Raw genomic sequence first — 24,395 nt, forward strand, 5'->3', positions numbered from 1 at the left:
CAGCACTGTTGGCTCATCAGATATAATTGCAACTGTTCTGTTTTTAGTTAGGGGTTTAAATGAAGCATATAATAAACCATGTGATTAAAGTTAGCACATTATTCCTTCTAACGTCATATGACGGATTTTCTTAAATTACAAAATTTGCACTTTAAACTGATGATTCACCCACTTAGATGGTGATAGTTTAATCTGTACTAAGGTTTTATTTGGTGATAACTTCATTCATTCATTCATTACTTCATTAATGGTTAACGTTAAACTGATGTGATTAACTGAACTGTTACGAGTCTTGTCTCACTTAATGTTTCAAGTTAAAGTTTCATTTCATTTTTCTTTCACAAAATGGTTTTATATGTGATGTAAAATGTCTGATGTCTACGGTTCTTCCACCCTGATTAGATTCCCCTCACTTGCCCTGGTTCATTATACATTTACCTCAATCGGCAGCCTCTAGCCTGTGTGGTAAACTGCCATTAGTGTTCACACAATCTAATTATTCACTTGGGCAGTGTGTAATTTCTAATAATGAAATGTGTCTGCCCTGTGGTGCTGCATTTTAATCCACTTGGGGCTTTGCTTGTGAAGGATTTAGGCTTTAATTTTTAGGAGAGTAAACTAAATAAACAGAAGTTTCCCTTCTAGTGGTACAAATTTAGTTACAGTAATACCTCAAAAGGTCAATACAAGAGCTTTAATCACAGCTTGTCAGAGAGAAGATTTTGACTGTATATCACTTCTAAAAAACAGAAATCCTCATGTGTTAAACTGAAGCAATGCAACAAGAACCATTTTTAGCTGTTAGACATCTCCTGCCTTATCTCAGAGGACCTTGTGCAACTCATAGTTCAATCACATTCGTCAACTCCCACAGAGAGGATGAAAATAATAAACTGTCTCCTGCGTCGCCCTCTTATAGAGACCAGGCCATTAGAGGGTACACACGAAAACACACACCCACGCACATAGACAGACACACACTCATTCCCCCACGCATCCCTAAAACGCCCTGCTGGATTATAGGAGGCAGGCGAAAGGTGATGCGCCCTGAGGACAGGAGAGATTATTAGGCTAAAACATTCCATTGTCACCTGGACTCATTTTTTATTTGAGGCACGTTTGACTGAAGTATTGACATTTTGGAATATTCTTTTCGCACCTTTCCGTCGGTGCTCCACATGTACATACTGTGATAACAAAATCCTGTCCTCATTAAAATAACATGAGTTAAATGTGACTGCTATTTTGACAAAGCCAGCTACTGAATGATCTCCTAGGACCGCACAGACACCAAGGACATACACAAGCCACAATGCCAAAAAATTGGACAGGAAAGAGACGACAACTAACATTTATGATCTGAATCGGTTTGTCTCAGCTGATCTTGGTATGTCTGTTATATTATCAATAAGGCGGTGAAAATGTGTGTGTGCGTGTGTACAAAAACTGGAGGATGTATTGTGTTGTTCACCTTCGAGAGCACAAGTGAGACCTCATTGGTCTGCTTGTCTGTCACTAATGCAAAGACCTCCTCCTCGTTTCCAGACTCTAAACGGTAGTCCACCTGCCAGCTGTCTCCTCCTCGAACATCTGCATCCCCTGCCAGCACAGCTGTTACTGTGGTGCCCACTGGAGCGTCCTCTGGGATGTGAAAGGGGCCATACTGTTGCAGCGGAGGCAGAAAATGTATGATCACTGAGCAGAAACCATCCAATTATCGACAAGAAAACTCCTATGTAAAAAATGCACTTAAGTGTGCCTATGTATGGGAATGCATTTGAAGAAAATTAAATTTAATTAGCAATTCTTTTAACAGATTTTACAAAGTGGTCTCCAAACAGTCAGCTCACATAAACCCCAGCTTGGACAGGACCGGACACCCCCAATGCATCCGACAATATTCTCTTCTAATCTATAAACACACCATTTGTAGCAAACAATTCTAAAATGTAGCTCCCACAAAAAGGTTACAAAAATATATACTGGCTCTGCATTAACAGTTGCATTAAACATTGACTAATAATATTAGAGACTTTTTTCAGTAACAGGCCACTGTAAGTTTTGCCAGAGAATTGTGGATGTTGTAGCTTTGTGGTCACCGATAAAAGTCACAGATGTCTGTTCAGTTTTCGGTTGTGACAATATGTGACTACATGTGAGTATACACTGATCAGCCATGACATTAAAACTGGCATCTTGTTTTCACGTTGTGGTTGATGGGTGTATGTTTGCCCCCTCCTGCCCTCCCGGTGTTAGCTGACCTTTATTCACACACCTCTGTGTGTTTAGACAGCCGTTTAATCTGCCACTCACAGATGTCCTCTAGTGAAGCAGCCATGCCTCTGATCTGGCTGCCCCATCCACAGCGTCTCTGAACCCAGTCCTGTCATCACTCGCCTCCCACATCACTCCCTATAGCGCTGCCTTCACATCGCCATGGAAAAAGCTGCACTACTCGGGCGTGACCTGCTCAAGAGCATTTTCCACCTCTACGTTTGTGGTTCCTGTGCGTGCGTGTGTGTGTGTCGCTGTGTTGGCAATTAGCTGAGCAAGTGCGCGCATTTGTTTGAAAATGAGCATGTAGCATCAACAATTGCTAGTTTGTATCAACTGGATGGAGCAAGGACATAAAGACGACAAATTTTTAGAAAAGAAATATATTGTACAATTGCTAACTGCTATACGGAGACAACCGGAGTTGCCTTCTGTTATCGGTTTGGACATTCATGTCGAAGCTTTACGGCCAATTTCCGCGGTTAAATTTAAAGGCAGTACCTTCCCTCCTCGCTCAAAATAAAACGGTCCTTCACAGCTCATAATGTCCACGCAGTCTTTAAATGACACTATTTCAGTGCAACACTCAAACAGAAAGAACAGCAAGACACTGGTTCCCCATTCTCACAGCATGATGGCTCTCCCACGTAACTCCCAACCCTCATGAATTTTCTCTCCTCTATTATGCGGCACATGTGGGTGGAAGTGAGGGGATTTTCTGCAACTGCCTATCTTTAGCCTATTTTACTTTCATGCCAGCAGCCACACCAAAATGAGGCAAACCATTGTCCCATTTCATGCTGGGCCTGTGACCGCCGCGTTAGCGATGCCTTGCTCAACCGAATCACTAGATCACAAAGAATATTATGATGCAATAGAAAATTAAAGTGTATAAGCAGTCGGGTTGGATTTACACAATTGCTTAAGTCTTTTTAATTATGTTTTTCTTCATTTTATGCCTTTATTAGTCAGCTAATAGCTAACTAGAGAGGCGACAGGAAATGAGGGGAGAGATAGATGGGAAATGACATGCAACTCAGATCCCCGACCACATGGGACGTTGCGGGTCCTAGTCGCCGGCTAAACGCCAAGGCCACCAGGGGACCCCACAACTGTCGATCTAAAAGTAACACAATCCCCAAAGTGATTTTTGTGAAATAGGGACTTAAAAGGTGGCTGTGAGCAAGATGTGGAGAAGTAGATTCAGCTGTGAGTGGTGGAAAACGTGAAATCACCACAGAGAAGCTTTTGTAGACGATCATTTTTTTCTTTTGTCTGCTGTTAAAACCCATCAGCACTGTACTTTGTTATAACTAAACACACTGTGACCGAAGCTGCTGTTCTTTGTGACAAAAAAAAACTTTTTTTTACAGCCCCCTTTCAAGCAAAGAGTGTATGTTTAAAAGTAAAACATTTTCTTTGCTGGAGAGTAGCTTGTGTAGATTCATACCAGTAAGCTGCCGAAATAGAGAACTAGATGATACAGAAATTTCTGTGAGATTGTAATATCTACGACGACATAGATTCTTACATCATTTCTAACATGTTAATGGTACTGGATGTCACTGTCTAGTCATGATGTAGATTTGGCCATAAATAAATGAATGGCAACTAGTCTCCAAAGAAAGCCGTATCGGATTCAACTCTAACAACACTGTCCACTTAGAGTACAAAGAACTGAATAAAACTCCTCCAATAACATGGTCCCGTCGGTATAAGCCTGAGATTAGAGGGCATATCTAGTTCCCTGCCAGGAAAATTAGATCAGCGACCTGAAGAGCGGATTCACAGTCTGCAGCCCAATAGCCACTTACTATGGCCTGTGATGTTTGGCCTGCCTTTTTTCCAACGGTATTGTTTATCATGTCCTGAACAGGACGTATGTGAGTCTGTTTGAACACGTGCTCTCATACCTCATGTTGGGAGAAGACCGGTGGGTTGTTGTTCTCATCCTGGACCGTCACAACCACAGTGCAGGAACTGTTTAGACCTGCCAGGGACATCATCACAGCTTCTGTTAGTGACTCAAGGTCAGCCCACCACACAAATAAAGTATGTTGAGCAAACAGGAAGCACCTCATCTTGCCTTCATCATACCCTGATCCATGAGTCACGCAGACCACATTATTTGTCACACCAGAGGCTAGCATACATAAATCCCCTGGACACTACAGCATCAAGGATGCCACTGACACAGTGGCTCATAAATCTAATAAACTTTTGTTTGTGACCGCTATTGTGAAAGCGGCTTTAGGTGAGCGTACATTATGTTATTCCTTGGCACAGTAACTGAGTTGTTTTTTTATCACTGCTTTCTTTCCCTCTCTCTCCTAATATTCGCACATCGTGTCCTTACAACAATGTGCAGCTTGATTGCTAACTCTCTATTCATTATAACTGACATGTAATGGGCCCTGTTATTGGCCATGTAGTCTACGCCATTACCAGTTAAATAACTGGCTGGACTGACTACCGGCACCAGTCCGACACATGAATACAGTGATGGCTGAACAAGTAGGAGAAATCGTGCGGAGCTACTTTACAGCTGTAAATGAAAACATTGCGAACTGTGACCAATTTGTTTAAACACTTAAAAAATTACGAGAAAGAGAACTCTGAGCTGGAACAGAAAAGAAAGGGGGGAGGAGGGAAATGCCCCAGAAAGACGTCTGACTCAGAGTACACTGGCAGAGTCTTTTCAGAGAGGGAAGGAGTATTTTAGTCAAATGTGATCTTCAGTATTGGTTTATGTTACATTTTCAAACTGGAATTGGTCATTATTAGCTGTTACTTTAGCAGACTGATTAAATATAGACCATATTCAGATATTCAAATAAAATAAATAATAAAATAAATAGTAAAATAGTAAAATAATTCAGATAATTCAGCCCACTTACATGTGATATCTAAATTAACTATTTTAATATAATTTAAAAAATATACCTCATGCGTGTATTAAGATTTAGCCTATTGATGATGCATATACTTTATAAATCATGATACATTGCTCTCCCCTACATGCAAGTACATAAGCCACCTTTAATAATAAAAAGTATCCGTATCGATATCTGCGATTCTGGCCCTTTATTATCGGACAGAAATATCGGGGTATCGCCCGCCCCTACTGCAAACAACCCCCTGATGATGCAAAAGAAACTGTTTGCATCAATTCATTTTGAAAGAGCAATGGCCAATGGGGAAACTCCAACACTCGGCCAGCCAAACAATGGTGTAACTTTATCACTCCATCAGTCAGCCAGTCTGTCAGTCAGTCTCGGACATTTGCATTTATAGAGCTGGCCCTGCTGTTGTGATCCAGCCAAAAATCTTTCATAGGTAACATATGAAAGGGGGTAAACCAGACTTTAAAGAAACAATTTTTAAAAATCACTTTACTTGCTCATTTTAAAGGATATGAAGTACAGATATACTGTGATCTGCAATGTAATAAATCTATTTATGTGTTTATGTTTTTTTTAGATGTTTATTAATAGTTACTGCATGTATATGTGCATGTGTGTTTCTGAACAGTTTGTTAGTTTTCATAGTTTTAATTTTTAACTTAAAAGTCCAACGACTTTAATTCCTAGAAATCAATAAAAAACTATTTGATCAAAAAAAAAATTACCTTCATCTCTAATATTCTGTTCCTCCCAACATAATGTTCTATTTCAGGAACAGGAAATACCAGTGCATAAAATTAAAGACGCAAGTCATAGTTCAAAGTTTTGTGAGACTTAGTGCGGTTGTAAAAGGAAAATTCACATTATAAGGAAGGCTTTATTTTGCATGATCCATAGTCACCTTTGGCGTCTTCAGCAGTGATGGTGAGGGTGTACTGGGGTGCAGTGCCCTCCATACTGTCAGCTTGGACGGAGATGACCCCTGAGTCACGGTCCACTCTGAAGAGGGCACGGGGACTCTCTGGAATTTGCCCGACTAAACGGTAGAAGATCCGCACATTGTCTGTCTTGGGATCGTCATTATCGGCTGCCTGCACTGTCAGGATCTCTGTCCCTGGGGAAAGATACACCAGTAAAGAAGGGTAAAAGTAGGCTCTCTAAAAGACAAGAGCATCGAACCGATTCGCTGTCATATGATCTTTTAAGATACCTTTTTTTTTAATTGCTGAATTTCTAATTTTTTTTAAATTTTAAATCAGAATCTCAAACAACTTTCCCTGAAGACTAAACGTCTCTGCCAGGTTTTCCAGGTTTCTGTAATACAGCCAACGAATCAAAAGAGGCTTTCCTCTCTGTAACAATAGCGTTCTCATTTAATCCTCACTCAGTGATTCCACTTAGATTAACAGATTGACCTGTCTAGTTCATTTCCAGGAAATCAGCCATTTCAAAGCATCAACAAAAAGGCTTTTATGCCAGGAACTGATAGGTCACAGCACACTGTGCTTTTTATGAGCATGGGTAGGAGTAACAATGTTTTCCCCTTGTCCTGGCAAAATCCCAATCTGCTCTCACAAAAGGTATCTGGCACTCTCAGTCCTTTCATGATTGTATTGTCACTTCCAGACAGGGTTTCTCTACCTTGTTGCAAACCAATATTCCCATTTTACAGTAAATGTGAGTATTTACATTATTCAGAGGCCTCATTATGTTGTTTTATTATGTTGTTCTGCTTCACCAGTAATTGGAAACATTGTGACTGTTGACACTACAGCATGTTAGTTTTGCTTTGAATCACCACTGTGATGTAATAAGTAAACATCCTACTATAAACTGATAACTCAGAGCAGTTTTGGGCAGTGTTTTCTAGGGCAGCAACCAATTATCAATTAATCTGCGAATTATTCTCTCTCTTAAATGTTTAGTCTATAAAATGTCAGAAAATAGTGAAAAATGTCCAATGTGACTTTTTCAAATGTCTTGTTTTGTCCGACGAACAGTCCAATGCCTAAAGATATTCAGTTTAATATGACAGAGAAAACCAGGAAATCTTCATTTTTACAATGCTGAAAACAGCATACAATGCAGTGGTCTCCATTTTTCTGTCAATTGACTAATCGATTCATTGACTAATCATTGAAGCCCCAGTTGTAACACATGTTGGAGTAGCAAAACTGAGACTCATATCGATGCATTTTTACAAACCAAGATTTTTTTCCAAATATTCTTTGAGCCCGCTAAATATATAAAAAGCCGTCAGTTACCCCGAGCAGCCAGTTCCTTGACCACAGTATGGTATTGTGCTTGTGGAAAGGTGGGTCTGTTATCATTGGCGTCGCCCACCATCACCCTCAACTCCACAGGCTTGGCAATCTCTCTGCCATCTGGACGCTCAACCACAATGCTGATCTGGAACTGACAAGACAATAAGACGAGACGTATCTGGTCAACTGGTTGTGGTGCCTTTATATTGTGACCACAGTGGTAGATCCTGTAGAGCGTCACATTCATGGCACTGATACTCATATTCATATTACAGTAGGTAATGAAACGGATGAAGCCACCCTGCAGTAGACTGGTAGACTGGTAACCAGTGCCCAGTGCATGAAGGGATAGGATCCTGCAATAAGGGTAAGCTGGTAAACAAAATGGATGGATGGATGGATGGATGGATGAAAGTGACAAACAACCTGCATAAATGGGCATCTCTAAATTCATCATTCTGCCCCCCGGCAGGTGGAGGCACAAAGCTAAAAATGTGAAAAGGCTCAATGAGCACCATCACTCACGAAGGATACAGACTGATTGATGGAGCTGTATTCAGACAAAACGCTCTTTAGCACGTCCACGGATTATCAATCATTTTTGGAGTGAAGCATCTGCAACCCTTTAAGTCACTGAGGGTAGAAAAGTAGCAAAAACCTTATGTCTGCTCCACCTTTTCCTCTTTTTTGTCTGAGCGTACTTCAATTAACATTATGTACCTTTTAAAATGACTAATCCATTTCAATGTCCCGAAAAGTGTTGTAGCAAAAACATGAAGCTAAATCTTATCTTGTATCTTATTCCTGTCAGCTACAGACCTAAAACTCTAAAACAACTGTCAGGCTGATGGAGCATTTTCAACCTTCCATAACATGGTCACTACAGAAGACAGAAAATACAATGTGTTAGAAGCATCTGTTTAAAGACTAATCACATCCACTGATGTAGCTCAGTCTTTCTGTGTTGTTCTTTGGCCACTTGGGCATTTGTGCCAGAATGTACTGTTCAGTGAGCCATTCAAAGCTCTCAGGAGCTGACGTTGTGTGCAAAACTCAAGAGTAAAATGCAATTTGTAATTCTACCACAAATAATGACCCTTCTCTTAGCTTACAGCGAGTTTATAATCCTTGTCATAATATAATTATTCTTTTTTTGCCACAGGCAGGATATGTTCAAGGAACAGAGCTGTGCTTCTCAGGTTTTGGTTTGTCTCCCTAATTGCTTCTGTTCGGTTTAAAAATAGATTGTGCTCAGTGCTCAGCATTGTTGCAATAATGTGTGCCAGGGTCTCTTTAATGAAATCATTAAGATCATTAAGCTGTAAGTAAAATTAAGGCAGATAATTAAAATAGGAGTGTTTTTTTTATGAACAGCATGAGAAATTGATGTTTTTCTTCAGCATTTTGAATTAGCAATCTTGCTCTCAGTTATCAGTTGCTGAAAATGATTAAAAAGGGAATAAAATCCACTGAGAATTACTTGAAAAGGGAAAAGTAGCACAACATGTCACGTGTGATTCTGTTGGTTTTAAAAGAGAGGATCTTGTGAGAACCACAAAATAATGAGCTTTAAAACAGAGCAAACTTTATATTTAGATCATTATATCATATGCACGCATTTATTGTCACGTGTGAAACAAGCACAAAATAACAGAGTTCAAACATGGGAATAAAGGCTTCTCACTTTCATATCGAAATAGAGTAGCCCCTGCAGCTCTAATGGTGAGACATTTCAAAGAGTAATCATAAACTGATACTCATTACTAGGTGCTGGAGATGTTTAGCTTGCGGTTGCACAGACCTGGTCTTGTGTCTCTCTGTCCAGAGGGGCGTTGAGATATATGACTCCTTCCCTACTGATGGTGAAGAGCATCTCTGGAAACTCCCCCTCCAGACTGTACTCCGCCTGACTTCCACTCCATTTGACCTGCGTAAACACGCACATAGAGCCAAACAAGAAAAAATTTTAATGAATACAAAATTCCACATAAGTGAGGTAAACATGACATAAAAAATGTCGATATCTTGTTTTGTCTACGTTATAAAATGGTGGTGGTGGTGGTTTCTATCTGGGAGCAACATGAAAACGAAGATGCAGTAGACCTCTACTGTAAACCTGGAAAGCTTTGCAACAGGGCCTGCATGATGTGTAAGTACAAAGCTAAGCTACCATTTGTTTACACGATAAGAAGCCATCCAAATGCACTGACAATGATGTGGAACAGAGAGCACAGCCAAAACTAACTATGCAGGCTGAAGGGGATTTTCCACTCTGCTTTATAGCCCTTGACAGAGGGCTGTGCAGTGGAGCTGAAAGGGCCCTAGCAGCCATCAAACAGCACCCAACAAGGAGAGGAGCCCAGTCACAGCACAGCTGATGCACACCCAGGGCATGTGTATTTCCTCAACTCACTTGTCACACTCTCCTCCCTTGTTTTGGAGATGGCTGCCCAAACGCTCTGCTTTTGTATACACAAAGCCACTTCACACAGCTGGCTGCCTCCGAGTGTTATGCTGAGTTTCTAGACCTCAGAACTTTAAAGAAATATGTTTAAAGGCCTGATTAATGACCACTGACTGTTTTATATAAAGTTCTATACAAAACTATGAAGTCATCTGTTTTGCATCCATTAGTGTTTGAGTTTGCAGAGCACGTTCTGTCTCCCCCGATAGCTTGTGTTTAAGCTGTGTCAAGAGTGCCCTGTGTCTGTGTGTGCTGTGGAGAGTAATCAGTTGCTGAATAAAAGAAAGTAGCAGGATGGCCTGCGTTACACACAAAATCAGGAAATACTAAAATATCACAGCTGAAACAATTTGTCAATTGATCAATTAGTCAATCGATAGAAAATGAATCTGCAATGACTAATTGTCTCAGTCCACTTTTTCGAGCCAAATTCCATACATTTGCTGTCTACAGCTTCTCAAATGTGAGGATTTGCTGCCTTTCTTTGTCATTACTAAAAGTAACCTAAATATCTCTTGCTTTGGGAGTGTTAAAAATTTAAATATGTCACCTTGGGCTCTGGGAAATTATAACTGGCATTTTATCAAAAACAACACTTAATAGATTAATTGAGAAAATAATCTGCAGATTAATCAGTAATGGTAATAACCATTATAGTTATAGCCATATAAAATATAGGTATGATTGGATATTGATACAGGTAAATATTGGATATCTTGGAGGAAGCAGAGGCATTTATATTGCTTGGAAGATCATAAGTATCCAAACCTCAAAATAACAATCGATGTTTACTTTAGCAGGTGACAGATCAAATTGCAATTTGTATTTTGGAGGGTAGGCAGAACAAAAGTATTACAGAGACTGAAACAAATGGAGAATTGATGTGTTTGGGGTTTAAAACATTAAACCCACAATAAATGTTTTTTTTGGCCTCCGGGGGGCAGTGTTAACAAGCTGTAAACAAAACACTGATACATTATCACCTTAAAAAGTTGAGAGGGCGAATAAGTTAGCAAACCGTTGCTTATTTACACATCCAGCACATATGGAGCAACATTAGCATTTATTTGGAGTCACGTTTCTGGCCACTTTACAATTCACTCCCATTTAAGTGCTGTTTGATCTCCACCAACTCCTGAGGGAAATATCCGGCTCTTCAGCTACTAAATGCTACACTTTCCTAACCAGCTAGTAACATAACTTTGTCTGATATTTGTTGCTGGTCAGGTAGCATACAGTGTGTTTTCAGAGATTTTTTTTACTGAAAACACTGATGAGAGCTGAGTGAGAGTGAACCAAAACAGTTAAGTTGCTGGCCATAAAACAATAAGCTGAAAGAGGCTAAAAGAGCTGAGGAGAACTGTGGACTTGTCACTATGAGTGACACCTTTCAGATTACACGTAATCATTTTATCAGTGGTTAAAGTGAAAATATTGAACATAGCAGCATTAATGTCGGTGCTGTTCAAACCAGCGTGAGATCACCTCTGATGACTAACGTTACCTGAAGCCCCTTATTGATGCAAGTATCATTTGTGACGAAGGTCTGGTGGGGCTCAAACAACTTCTGCAACGAATAATCAATTTTTCTTTTGACTGTGAAAACTGACAATTCAATGCCTTCAAGAGCCTTGAAGCATTCATTCACAATGCCCCATGTCGCATTACTCAGTTCAAGTAGTTCTACTGATTGCATTACATAATCCAACTTTTAGGCAGGCAATCAGAAACATGCAATAGATAACAGATTGAACCCTAACTAATGCCTGGATTTCATATTTAAAATTAAAGCCAGAGCTTCTTTTGATCTGATTGCAGAATCAGTCAAATTGAGCACAACAGCAATTTGAAGCGTACTTTTATAACTGTCTTTTGCACAAAAGGAGGACGTTGGCAGAAATGCATAACGTGTGCTGAGCAACAGATTGATTTCAGTATCTGTCAAAATGTCATCACACCACGGACATAGTCAGCACAACATTTGTTACAGATGAGTGGATGTGGACATGACTGCTCTGTTTATCTGAGACAGTATTGGGGGAGAGATCCATAGAGTGGGTCTCTGAACATGACTATTACTGTAAGTCATAACAGTGGTTAGTCCCACCACCTACTGAGCACAGCACTGCAATCCCTCATTGTGGGCGAAATGAGGCTTCCCCTAAATAAACATCCATGTTCACCTAATCCACTTTTGTTTGATTTAGATTCTGGATGGGGACAAATGGGACATTGTAACTAAATGGTTTTCATGTAGACGGTTAAGTGACGGAACAATAGAGGTTTCATTCTCCATTTCAAAGCCACCAAACTCTGTATTAGAGCACTGATTTATTAGTGTATTAAACCTACAAGAGAAAAAGAGAAATTTGATTGTAGATTTGAACTGGGCTTTGAAAATAAACAGAAAAAATGAAATGTGCCTACACTTGTGAATCCACACGTTTTCAGTGGGTGGAAGGGGCTGTTAGAACAGGAGAGATGAGAGGCTGAGGGCGAGTGTGGGGGAGGCGGGAGAAAACAGGAGGTGGTGGGGGGTGGATTGTGATGTATCTACTGGTCACAGCAACTCTCAGAACCTGCACAATGCATTTAATTCAGATTCAAAATCAGCTCTATAAGCCTCTTTGTTTCCACAGTCCTCAGTAGTGAATGAATAAAGTTTATTTTTTGCCCAGCAGGCGTACTTTTATAAAATTTCCTCACCAAGGATAACTGCCACTGCTGGTTATTTTTTTTTCCATGTGTCACCAAAGCTCCGAGGGCTTTTGAGTTATTTATAGACATGTAGCTGATAATATTATAACAACCAAAAGGTTAGACCAGGGACAGACACAGACAGTAATATGTTACAAGAGGCTGAGAGAAATCTTCAAACCGAATTTACATTACGTAACGCAATGATTGAGAAAGTAGTGTTAACTCCTAAAAAGATATCTTTTAACCAGAACTCAGAGCATTGATTGATTATCAGATATCATCAGATGACACTTTTTGGAGTTGGTCCTCAATGAAATGTCGACTGACTCTGTGCTGTGGGCTTATAAACCTTTTTGAGGTAGAGACTGCATCCAAAATCTTATTTGAACACAGGATTTCTAGCTTTAGATCTGAGAATGTGCCCATATCCTCATAAGGTAGCATTGTTGGGACTGTTCCATTGTTTAGTTTCAATTTTTAATTTCAACAAACTTTATTGGCATTTAGTGCTGCAACTAATAATCATTTTCATTATCATCTGCTCTGGTGAATTATTTTGTCGATTCATCGATTATTCATTTGGTTTATAAAATGCCAGAAAATAGAGAAAAATGCTCATCACAGTTTCCCACAATCCAGGATGATCTCTTCAGAAGTCTTGTTTTGTCCAATCAAGAGTTCAAAACCCAGAGATATGCAGTTTACAAAAACATAAAAGACAGAAAAGCAGCAAATCCTCACGAAAGAGAAGCTGAAACTAGAGAATGTTCGGCATCTTTGCTTGAAAAAATGACCTAAATTATCGATTGATTATCGAAATAACTGCTGATTAATTTTCTTTTGATGGATTAATTGTTGAATTTGACAAAGCAACCTTCAAGGTTATTTTAACAATTGAGATATCAAGTAAAAAATAAATACACCACGTGTGAAGTGCATTTTAGGGTGGATTTTGCCTTTAAGCTGTTAGTTTTGTATAATACCCCTCAGGGTGGCGGAGGTGTCGATTGGTGGGTTGGAGAGTGGGTGATCATGTGAGTTAAAGTGACTCAGTCAGGAGGTAGCCTGAAAGGATCCATGGCATTTGAACAACATCAATAATTCAGTATTTGGTCACTTATGAGGACCCATGAGGCACTAAAAACAGCAACTGGCAAATTGATGCCACTTTACAGAGTCCAGGCTATTGACAGAGTTTGTTTTATTGTAATATGATATAACAGCTGGAACTGCATTTACCATGGAGTCAGCACTAACCCAAGTTGTTTGCGTGATTTATGGCAAAAATCAAAGTAGATGTAAAAAACGTGCTAAAGTGGCGGATTTGAGTTAAGGTGCTTCCGAATGAGTACTTTACGTGGTGCTCAGGGTTTTGCTGCGTCACCTGTGAGATGGGGATGGGGTACGGGCCTGGGAGGTTCTCCTGAAGTCGCACAGGGTCGGGCGATGCCCAGGTGTTTCCAGTCACCTCAACAGTAACGATGCCGGTGGTGAAGAAAGCGTTCGCCTTCCCACCCATGTCCTTCACCATCACTGAGAGCTTATAACGGCCGCACATCTCTGGGTCCAGAGTAGAGGCTCCTGGTGGTCGCAGTGGGATGCACGATACAAGAACACTTTATTCCAAAACGATTCTTTTAACTAAATTTCAGAATTAACCCCTTTTGCAAAGACATCCACACTCTTTATTTTGCCGCGTTTGATGACACCGTGTGCGTGTGCAGTGTCCCAGGGTGTATGAGAAACAAGTCATGCAGAGGAAAATAACAAATTTTGAGAAACACAAAAACAGGAAAAATGACATACAAACACAACATAATTATGCGAAGGCTTACGGAAACAGAGAAAACCAATTGCTGGCTGTATTTCTTAATGCAACATTACACACATCAAGCGCTAAACTTTTTCTAAAACACCTGAGTGCTGTTTTCATCACTTAATTTTCAATTTCTCGCTTAAATGGAAGAGAAATAACATGAACACCCACTATAAGGGTAATTATAACCATTAGTTACAGCTGGCTTGAAGATGAAAAGGAAAATCAAGGGGGTCATTTTCGATGTTCACTTCTACCATGAAGCTGTGTGGAAATCAGCGGCAGTGCTGGCTGGAAGGTACCGGCAAGCGTGAAAGTCATCCTGCTCCTGCCAAGCCGTAACAAAGGGCAATAGCAGAGCTACAGAAATAGCACCAGCAAACACGACTGTACTGCATCTAGGGCAAGTATGAGTGTGTACTGCATGTACATGCCTGTTTGCCTAAAAAGAACTATTATTGGTCAACATAACTGCAATACTTTTGTATCATATCTTAACACATTATTTGTGTTTTATTTCATATATAATATGCAGTAAGACTGAATGTCAAATAAAACGAATCCTAACAAGATAAATACTAGTTTTTTGAAATATCTAATGAGATAAGGATGTAACAGTGAACCTTTTTCATTTTCATGAATTCAAACTTTTCTCCTTTTTCTAATCATATTTTAAAAACTACAGTTATTACAAGTAACAAGTATTAGGGCCGTTGAAGTGAGGGTTCGCGTCATTCTACGTAGCTTCTCTTCAGGACCACCAGTAGAGGTTCCTCTTGACACTTTAAAAACTTTATTCCAAATTAGCACGGCATTTATTTTTAGAGCCCGACAGATACTGGAATATGGAGGCAGATAGTGATAACAATATTTTACATTTTAACAAATCCGATAAACATTTTTGATTAGAATACCTTAAATTTATTTCCTAAAGAAGTGAGACCAACATAAGTACTGAGCTACATTCTGTGCATTTCTGTATCATCGTGATTTCTTGTTACTTATTGGCTGATATCAATATACCTGCAAAATGCTAATTGACTTTATTTATTTTTTGTGGCCATGTTAGTGAAAACTAAAGGATTATGAAACCAAGACCAGTGGTTCCACAACTAAGTGGCTTGTTCAGACATTGCTAACATGCAACAAAGAAATGAGAAAGCACTCTTGAGTGCATGAAAAGAATAGGCCTCTGAAGTTGCAGGTAGTTGACTCTAAACTGGAGGACACTGTGTGTTCTTGTATCAGGAGTGCAGCACTGTAGCTGCATTCTGACCTCACTGGGAAAACAAAATGCATACCAAAACTTCTCTTTGGGGACAAAGTATCACATTAACTTAACACTTTCCCTTCAGTCACGAGGTGGGACCGACCTTCGTCAGTGAGGGAGACCTCTCCGGTGATGGAGTCGATGAAGAACATTTGACTGGAGGGAATCCTGGGTGTCTGTTCCATGAGGCTGAACCGCAGGTCAGCGTGGGCGGTGTTGCGGTCATCGCGATCCAGCGCCTCCACCTGCATGAATGGGATCCCTGAGAGACACGGGTGGTGACGAGTCAAGAATGTTACCTTCTATATCACAGACATCTCTCCCCACCGTCTCTCGTGATTTATACAGAAAAGGATAGAACATGGGTTGCACAAATCAGGAGGAATAACAGTAAAGACATGCAAGCATTTGAAGTATGTGTTCGGTTTTGTATATACATGTCGGTAAAATTATATTGGTACCCAAGTTATGATATCATTAAACATTATTTAGTAGCTGGAGAGCTGGTTTTAGCAATTGACACTTGTGGACCATCTGGAATAGAAAAAGAAAAAAGAAAACAAGAAAAGAAGCTGCTCAAGATGTATGCAGCTGTATGGACCATCATGAATTTTAAGCAGTGATAAAGAACATATTATTAATCATACTCGTGTGTCCTGACAATGGTTATATTGTCCGTCTCTTCCAAGAATAGGAGACATTGTTTAATTCAAATAAAATGCATTTGGGATGTTGTATCTGAGCCAGTGTGATTGCTAAGCCGTGTGACAGTTTGCAGAAAAGTCTTTTTTAGTGTAATCAAAATGTAACTGTTCTAGTTTTCCACGTCATTGATTCTATTAATACTGAGGTTAAGGGTCAGTTGTAGTTTCCAGGGAAACATTAGTTATGTTTTCCTTTGTTTAGGAAAAACTAAATGGTTATTTGTATTTAATGACTTTTTGCATTTCAGGATTGACCAATGTGACCCAGGTCGAATTAGGCTGCGTACGGCGGTGACATCAGAGCTCAAGGGTCTCGTACCTTTGAGAAGCCCAAGCTGCACGCTGCCTCTCATGCTCTCCTCTATGAAAGTGGGCACATTGTCGTTCTTGTCGATAACGCACACTTCGACAGTGAAGCTCTGACGGTGCACTGATGTTCTGAAGGACACCTGCAGTACACACAAGCACATCCTGTAAGCATCTTTGAATAGCGCCCTCTGCAATCGGCACGCAGCCTTCCCATAAGAATCTGATGAAAATCGAAAGAGCAATTAATTCTGAAGCACATGAACCACACATGATGATTTGAATTTGATGCATCATGAACGAATGATTGTGCGACAACGATTCATGAGCTAAGACATGCATGGAAAATTGCTACCACTACTGCGATGCGATATGATAAGGGGCGATATGATGCGCTACCTGCAGAGAGTAAGATGGCTGTTTCTCTCTGTCCAGTGGTTTCAGAGCGTACAGAAACTGAGCGTCGACTCCGAATATCCCCTCATCATCCCCTGTTACCACCAGGTCACTGTAATTACCCGGCAGGCTATGGAGCTGTACAGAAGAGAGCAAAATACATAAAACATGAGTTTGTCTTCCTGTTTAAAAGTAAGCCATATGCACAAACAGAAAAAAAGTGTAGGAGGACTGAGTAGCTGAGCAGCAGCAGGGTAGTTACTGCAGCCACCAGTGATTTGATTTTAACATGTATTTAAACGGGCAGTCCCAATGAGAGTTGAGGAAAAAAAAGGCTTAAAACACTGATCAGTTACAATACACAAAGCATGATGAAAACATAAAATGATTTTAGTAGTATTTGCTCACAAACTAAAAATGCAAGAAAGACCGTTTCACATTTTGGCCTAGTGATGCCGATTTGGTGGTTTTCTGGTGAAAAGTCACATGTTCAGTTAAAATGGAACCTACTATTACTCTCTGCGGTGAAATGTGGACTAAGAGACACAATAATGCAGCACCCATACTAGTTGCAGCTCGTCTTGACTTTTCCCGCATTAAGTCTGGTGATATTTCTTACCAAAAATAAATCCTGTGAAAAGACCAAAACCAACAATGAATTGACCCTACTGGCAAGTATTGCATGTTGCAAGCTGTATCACTTTTTTTCCCCACAAGGCCATTGGCCTCTTTTGTTGTCTAAAAACAAATACACTACTTATTGCTGTTTGAATAGTTAAACCTAGAGTACCCAGCTGTTTTAGGAAATTACCGAGCTCTTTATTAATTATACTATAAAGCTGTGACCCAGTTTTAAAGGTTTATGTCTTCAGTGGGAATAAACAGGCTTACGGCTGAGAGGCAGGTATTAAAAGATTGGCCAACACATTGTTGGTCTTAGTCTTTTTGAGGGATTTGTTGACAATAAAGAAAAATATAGAATAATGCCCACATTATCCTTTAAATTTTCTTTTAGGTAGCGTCTTGCCATTCAGCTTGTCTGATGACCGAATTTTCGTATACAGCTTCGTAATGCTTGGCAGCAAGGCTCAGCCTAGATAAGTAGGCACAAGATTTGGATATTCTGAATTCCATAAATGAAGGTCCTCCTAAAGCGAAAATATCCCAGGATCCAAATGTCTACATTTACAGCAAGTGGTGTGTTGGGGCTGGTCATTCACAGTGACCTAAAAGATGAGTAAAAACATCTTGCATTGCTTTTGTACTTTGTAAGGTTTGCAGAATGGATCATTCAAGAAGTTCAAATCGGAGAACTGAGAAAGTGTAGCCCTCTCCGGTGAACAGACCGTCACGAAGAGCTTTTACCTTGAATGAATCTGGGGCAATTATGACGTCCTTTCCATTTCGAACAGAAAGTGGTGTTATTATCCAACTCCTACATTCTGACCATTAACATGCTATTTGGGGAGTGTTAATGACACAAAGTCAAACACAAAGACTGAAAATATGACCATGTTTCATACAAGATGTGGTGGTGTCACAATACGAACAATCAAAGTGCCAGATACTCATGCTGTTGCACAGTCCAGGGGATGTCTGAGTGACATGTATGAACAAAACACCCTGCCTGCCACCCAGCTGGACTGAATGCAGAGGCTGGGTCTGACGCCTGAAAAGCATTGTGAACGCTCCAATTATAGTCCGGCGATGACGACAGCATGTTCATACATCTTCAACCTCGAGTACAGAAGGCAGAGAAAAAAAAGGGACTGACGCAATTCTGGCACGCTATATACCGTCATTTTTTACCTACAGAGCTATGACGGTCTTTTCACGACATGCCTCATCCCTAAAAGAGGCTCAAAAGGCTGGCGAGAGACGTATTCATTTACCCGGTTTAATCTCAAGGAGATTTAGTAATTATGTGTTGAGGACACCTCAGTGAACTTTGCATTAATCTAATCAAATACTGAAAGATCACTCTGATATGCAGGAATTTTTAACCTTTCCAACAGTTTTTAATGCTTTTTTACAATTTAGGCTTAGAATTACTGTCAACCTGAATCTCAAGTTACTATATTTATGAATATTGCATATGAGAATGACGACTCCTGCTCAACATGGTATGCTTTGACTGATTTTTCACTTAGATGTATATGCTTTATCACCCTCGGTTACATCTGGAAAAAGGGTTAAGATTGTAAGAAGAACTACACATTTAATTTCTTCAGTCAGAAAGCGGCTATGAGCACAAGGAGAGCATTTGTTTGGTGAAATCAAGGAAAATTGAAATGCCTTACCTTGGCTAGATACCATGGGAAAATACCATCGTAGTTTTCAGGGACACCAATTTTAACATTTGCCCCAGAGCATGGCGCAAATGTGCCAAGTATCACCAGCTGCGAAACAAGATATTAAGTGTGTCTCAGTAATGTTGTTCATGCAGTAACTCTTGTAAATTAAAGCATAACAGTTATTATGTTTTTTTTTTTTTTAATGACGACATCTTACTATGAGAGCTATGATCGGCATTGGTGTAGATCTTCTGTCAGCCATGAGTCCCTGTAAATGTGGTATATTCACAGCATTTCAAACCACATGGCCTCAGCCCAACAATCAACACAATTTCTGTCTTGTTACTGATTCACCACCATGGAATTCTTTCATACTCAAAGACTTCACCGTTTTTTACATGCACAACAGTCTGATTTTAATGCATAAACTCCTACGAAGCCGTTTAAAGCAACAAATGAGCCCCCACTATAGTCAGTAGCACAGAAGATTCAGTAAAGCCACTTTGATTTGGAAGTAAAACTTTTGTCAGTGAAAATCAAGTTGGACGCACAGATTATGTTATTTCCTTGGAGCCTTAATGTCTGTTGAGTATCTTTTAGATACAGCTGTTTTTTGAGCAATACCAAATCATAGGCAAGGGTGCAGTGTCCAAGTAACAGTAATGCCCTATATACTTCATTAACTCCAATTCAAACCTATAAAGTATAACAACAAACTTTGCATATACTGTAGCTGAACAACAGCAGATGACAATGATAAAGATGGCAAAGAAGTGCCACCAGTTACTTGGAAAACTTACTAAATTCTTCTCCCATTTTAAACAAAAGGTTTTGTGTCTTACCTTCTCCAAATGATGTGTGTGCTCCCTCTGTGAGGTGTGAGAGGAGTTTAAATTGGATGGAAAAATTGAGCACATGTACTCCTTTGGTGGTTTAATGGTTAACGCCTTCAGATACACATGCTTAACTACCTTGTTTCCCTCCTGTAAAACCAATGGCCAGTGAGGTTCCAGTCCACTGATATGATCAAATGAATATTTATACGGATGTAAATCACCTACACAACAGCTACTCCTTTTCTGTTGCATTCTGCTGAATATGTTGCTTTAGGAATAATGACAGGGAAGATTTTATGTTTTGATTTTATATTTTATTGAAAAAGGAAATCAACGTAAACAAAGAGTTTCCAAATAATGTCAAGGTTCACAAGACTAATATAACTTATTGCTTTACTCATACATTCAAAACCTGAATTCAATGTTATGGAACAACACAGAATAACAGAAGTTTTCTCTTATCTTAGACTAGTCCTCATTAACTTGGCCGAGGCACGAACCTGCGTACCACATTTCAAGTAAACATGACTCCAGGTGACCTAGCATTGTAATCCTTTACCGTGTCTTTTCGGATGATGAGATGTACTGTATATTGCATTCAGCATCATTCATATACTGTGCGTATTTACACAAATACCCTCCAATAGAGGAGCACAACAATAACCCAACAGCAAAGCAATCTTTGCAACTCATTAGAAATAACAAGCCTCTGTGGATTTTTCATACATACTGATCATATTATGACAGCAATATGTTTAAGGCAGACAAAAAAGGAAATAAAATAAATGTTTGCAAAGCTTCATGCAGGTTATCACCATTATCATGATATGACTTGAATAATGTCAGTCATGTTTTACTAATTAAGTCCTCTCTTTGCTTTTCGGTTGGTGTCTGAAAAATAAAAATATATTTCTGTACAGCTCTATTAGTCCTTTAGGGTTAGTGTTAAAACACACACAGCGTCTGGTCTTCAGAGGCCAAAGAAAAAATGTCCATCTGTCCCATCTTTTCCTCAGAGCACTGTTAGGTCATGGCAGGACTTTGACTTCTGCCTAAAGGCCATCTTCTTGTTCTTGCGTGCGACCATACGGCCAAGAAACCGTTTGGCCTTCTTTCCGATGCTCTCTCTGCGCCTGCAGTTGGCCATGCGTCGTGCATTCTCCTCCTTGCTGTCTTTCCTCAGGCGGATCTGTCTGACAATGCCCTCGAACAGGTCCTGCACGTTGTGGTGAAGGGATGCAGACGTCTCAATGAACTTGCAGTCGAACACCACCGCACAGGCGCTTCCCTCTGCAATACAGGAAAAAATGGAGAAAGGAAAATTAGAGCTCTGAGGAGTTGAACATTTAAGAAAACATTAAGGTAGAAGCTCAAGTAGTTTTAGGTTGCAAAGTGAGAATTTATGCTCTAGGTAACCCCAAAGTGCATATATTTTATCCGCATATATTATCCCTAAGAGAAAATAGTGTTAAAACTTTGGCAGATAGCTTAGTTTGAATTGGCATTCGAATGTAGGCCTGGGTTGAACCTGAGCAATCAAGTGGGAAATGTGGCCTGATGCAACCAAAGCAGGTCAAACCCAACCAGTTCTATTAGATTTGATCATGAACAGCCGCAGGGATATCTTTTAAGCTTCAAGTGTTAAAAATTAGATTTTTTTAAAGCAACTAAAATCCACTTCCCCTGACCTAAAATTTCTACTGGCTTAATATCTCACACAACTGTTGCACGTTTTAGGCTCAGTGGTAAGTTAATTATTCCGACTTACCATCTACAGACACCTCTCTGGACCGCACCAGGTCGCTCTTGTTGCCCACAAGGATTATGGGAATGTTCTCTGACTGCCTGGCCCGGCGCAGCTGAATACGCAGCTCTGACGCCTTCTCGAAGCTGGATTTGTCTGTCACTGAATACACAATGATGTAGGCATCTCCCATCCTCATGCACTGTTCCTTCAGCCACTGGCTGTTATCCTTCAGGAGAGAAGCAGATACTGAGTTCAGCATCATTCATGGCTCCCATCCTTTACTAATCTAATATCGATGAATCAATGACAATGGACAAACGTCGCAGAAATAAATGGAAAACTCACCTGTTCCCAGATGTCATACAACACAATGGATGCCTCTTCTTCATCCACCACAATAGATCTGTCATAAGTGTTTCCTGAGAAAAAAATAAATATAATGTTACACACTGATAGAGTGGAGAGAAGCAACTCTTATCTGAACAGTCGTGTTTGTTGATGTGTTTTTGCGTGTTGCTGCTTCTTCTCCACGCTGATTGTATCACACTTTTGCTTCTGCAGTCTAAACACTGAAGCAGAAAGTTGATCGCAGCCTCTGATCGAGCCGTCATTGGCCTTTTATATTTTCCCTTCACACTATGCTATTGGATGTGTTTCTGACAGCTGTACTACTGAGGGCAGGACTGGTGCCTCGCTGTAGATGGAAATAGCAATAATCAATGCATGTACACTCTTGCGTGCAAAAATAAGGACTCCGTTTTTTTTCTGGTCCATCAGCTAAACTTTAATACCATTCTCATGGATAAAAATAATTCAGAATTATAAGCTTATAAGGCTTCATTTGTCTTTTATGTAATATTAAAAGAAATCACATCTATTTTTAAACGTGTTTTAATGCTTGAGTGGTGCTGTTTATTTTAAAGGTTAAGGGTTAGATCATTTTAAAAGTAGAAAGTGCCCTCCAAAGTACTGATGTTTATTATCTCAGAACTGCACTTCATTCATTAAACCTTCTGTCTCCAAGTATAAAGTATTAGGTATACAAGTCCAAGATGATATATTGTTTAGTATTGTGTAGACTAAACTGACCTTGGAAAGGCCTAATTATCACATGTATTCATGGACGCTGGACATCTTGAGCGCATTTGTCTCTGAGTGTATATGGGGGTTGCAAGGGTGGATGACTCATCCCTTAGCATCACCATTTACCTGCTTCGTCGCAGTCGTGACCAGCATCCTCAACTCCCCCAAAGACGCGCGCCAAGCTGGACTTGCCGACGCCGTGCTCCCCGAGGAGAACGACCTTGTACACCTGGGACTCCGCCTCGCTGCTGGTGGAGATCACGGAGTCGGAGGAGTCCGAGGCGCAGCTGCCCCGGTGCTGCTCGGTCGGGGAGTAGGACGTGCAGCGCAGGAGGTTTGACAGCTCGTCGGTTTGTCCAGTCTGTGGCATCGTGGCGCGCAGGTCCCGGTCGTCCACGGGCATGCTTCTCCGGTGTAAGTTGGGTAGATTCATGGGGAACGGCATGCTTCCTCTCCTTCTGTCCATGTTCCGCAATTTGTCACCCTTGTTCAAAGTCATTGTGCGTATACCGAGGATCTGTGGACAGATGTGCAACGCGTAAATTTCTGATCGTATGTTTAATCGCATTTGAATAAAGGACAAGTGCAAATGACTGCATAGATATACTGAGGGTTAAAGCCACAGTAGCCTACATTCAAGCAATTATCAAACCAAACGATTTGTTTTCTGACATGTCGACCCGACCTGACCGCATGTTGATACAACTCGACTCACCATAAACACGCAAAATAAAAGCAGGTCTCAATTAAAGACACTTACCCGGTGCTGGCGATTAAATCCAACGAAGGCAACCCAATAATCCTTGGTCTGAGGAGTTGTCGTGGCCGAAAAAGCGGTTTCGCTTGAGTCTGATCCGAGCGGCTGCTCGGCCAGTATATATAGGACTGGGAGTGACGTCGGCAGGGATTCGCCCCAGAGAATCACGTCTCCGCTTGTTATAGTGGTGCGTAATGGTAACATCAGACGGAGCTCTGGTGGGGGTGGGGGGGGCATGACAGAGGAATCTCCCTTCCGCATAGCCAAAAGGAGCTTACCTCTGAGGGGGCGGCCAGAGATGAATCCTTGAAGAGGGAAAGCCCACTCAAAGCCAGACTGATATAAATATTTAATGTCAATTTAGGAGATACATTCAGAGATGGTGGAAGGATTACCCACATGGTGCAAGATGTTACGGTGTATCAGGGCGCAATGCACAGGCCAGATGGACCAGATGAAGGCTTTTATGGGCAAATCATCGCTTGTCTTGCCTTAATTGATTATCAGTTTTGAGCCGGAGGTCATTGCCTCACTTATACAATATGATGGGGGTTCCGTTTTAACGCGAGGGACTTGCTCGC

General features: G+C 40.5%; 2 protein-coding genes across 2 annotated transcripts in view; both read right to left on the reverse strand.

Annotated features, from left to right (window-relative positions):
• Positions 1 to 19,655, reverse strand: part of cdh16 (cadherin 16, KSP-cadherin) — a 28,212-nt gene extending 8,557 nt beyond the window's left edge. The window contains exons 1-11 of the mRNA XM_040136553.1: positions 19,609 to 19,655; positions 19,398 to 19,496; positions 17,101 to 17,235; positions 16,715 to 16,844; positions 15,795 to 15,953; positions 13,990 to 14,186; positions 9,243 to 9,368; positions 7,442 to 7,592; positions 6,079 to 6,291; positions 4,188 to 4,264; positions 1,472 to 1,663 (exon numbers count right to left, since the gene is read on the reverse strand). Of these exons, the coding sequence (XP_039992487.1) occupies positions 1,472 to 1,663; positions 4,188 to 4,264; positions 6,079 to 6,291; positions 7,442 to 7,592; positions 9,243 to 9,368; positions 13,990 to 14,186; positions 15,795 to 15,953; positions 16,715 to 16,844; positions 17,101 to 17,235; positions 19,398 to 19,496; positions 19,609 to 19,653 (1,524 nt within the window). The 5' untranslated portion in view covers positions 19,654 to 19,655. The remainder of the gene's footprint in view (positions 1 to 1,471; positions 1,664 to 4,187; positions 4,265 to 6,078; positions 6,292 to 7,441; positions 7,593 to 9,242; positions 9,369 to 13,989; positions 14,187 to 15,794; positions 15,954 to 16,714; positions 16,845 to 17,100; positions 17,236 to 19,397; positions 19,497 to 19,608) is intronic.
• Positions 19,656 to 20,519: 864 nt separating this feature from the next.
• rrad (Ras-related associated with diabetes) lies at positions 20,520 to 23,948 on the reverse strand. Its single transcript, XM_040136568.1, has 5 exons — positions 23,818 to 23,948; positions 23,184 to 23,574; positions 22,320 to 22,393; positions 21,996 to 22,200; positions 20,520 to 21,517 (listed from the first exon to the last, which is right to left on the reverse strand). The coding sequence occupies exons 2-5, from the start codon at positions 23,554 to 23,556 to the stop codon at positions 21,240 to 21,242; spliced, it is 930 nt and encodes a 309-aa protein (XP_039992502.1). The 5' UTR covers positions 23,557 to 23,574; positions 23,818 to 23,948; the 3' UTR covers positions 20,520 to 21,239.
• Between the last annotated feature and the right edge of the window lie 447 nt (positions 23,949 to 24,395).

This window comes from Xiphias gladius, chromosome 1 (assembly GCF_016859285.1).
Source record: "Xiphias gladius isolate SHS-SW01 ecotype Sanya breed wild chromosome 1, ASM1685928v1, whole genome shotgun sequence".
NCBI classification, from domain to species: domain Eukaryota; kingdom Metazoa; phylum Chordata; class Actinopteri; order Istiophoriformes; family Xiphiidae; genus Xiphias; species Xiphias gladius.

What these genes read in the sequence shown, in the direction of transcription:
- rrad (XM_040136568.1), bottom strand. Translation starts at nt 23,556, where the DNA reads ATGACTTTGAACAAGGGTGACAAATTGCGGAACATGGACAGAAGGAGA. An exon ending in TGTATGACATCTGGGAACAG is followed by an intron (nt 22,201 to 22,319) that starts GTGAGTTTTCCA and finishes TCTCTCCTGAAG; the next exon opens with GATAACAGCCAGTGGCTGAA. An exon ending in CAGAGAGGTGTCTGTAGATG is followed by an intron (nt 21,518 to 21,995) that starts GTAAGTCGGAAT and finishes CCTGTATTGCAG; the next exon opens with AGGGAAGCGCCTGTGCGGTG.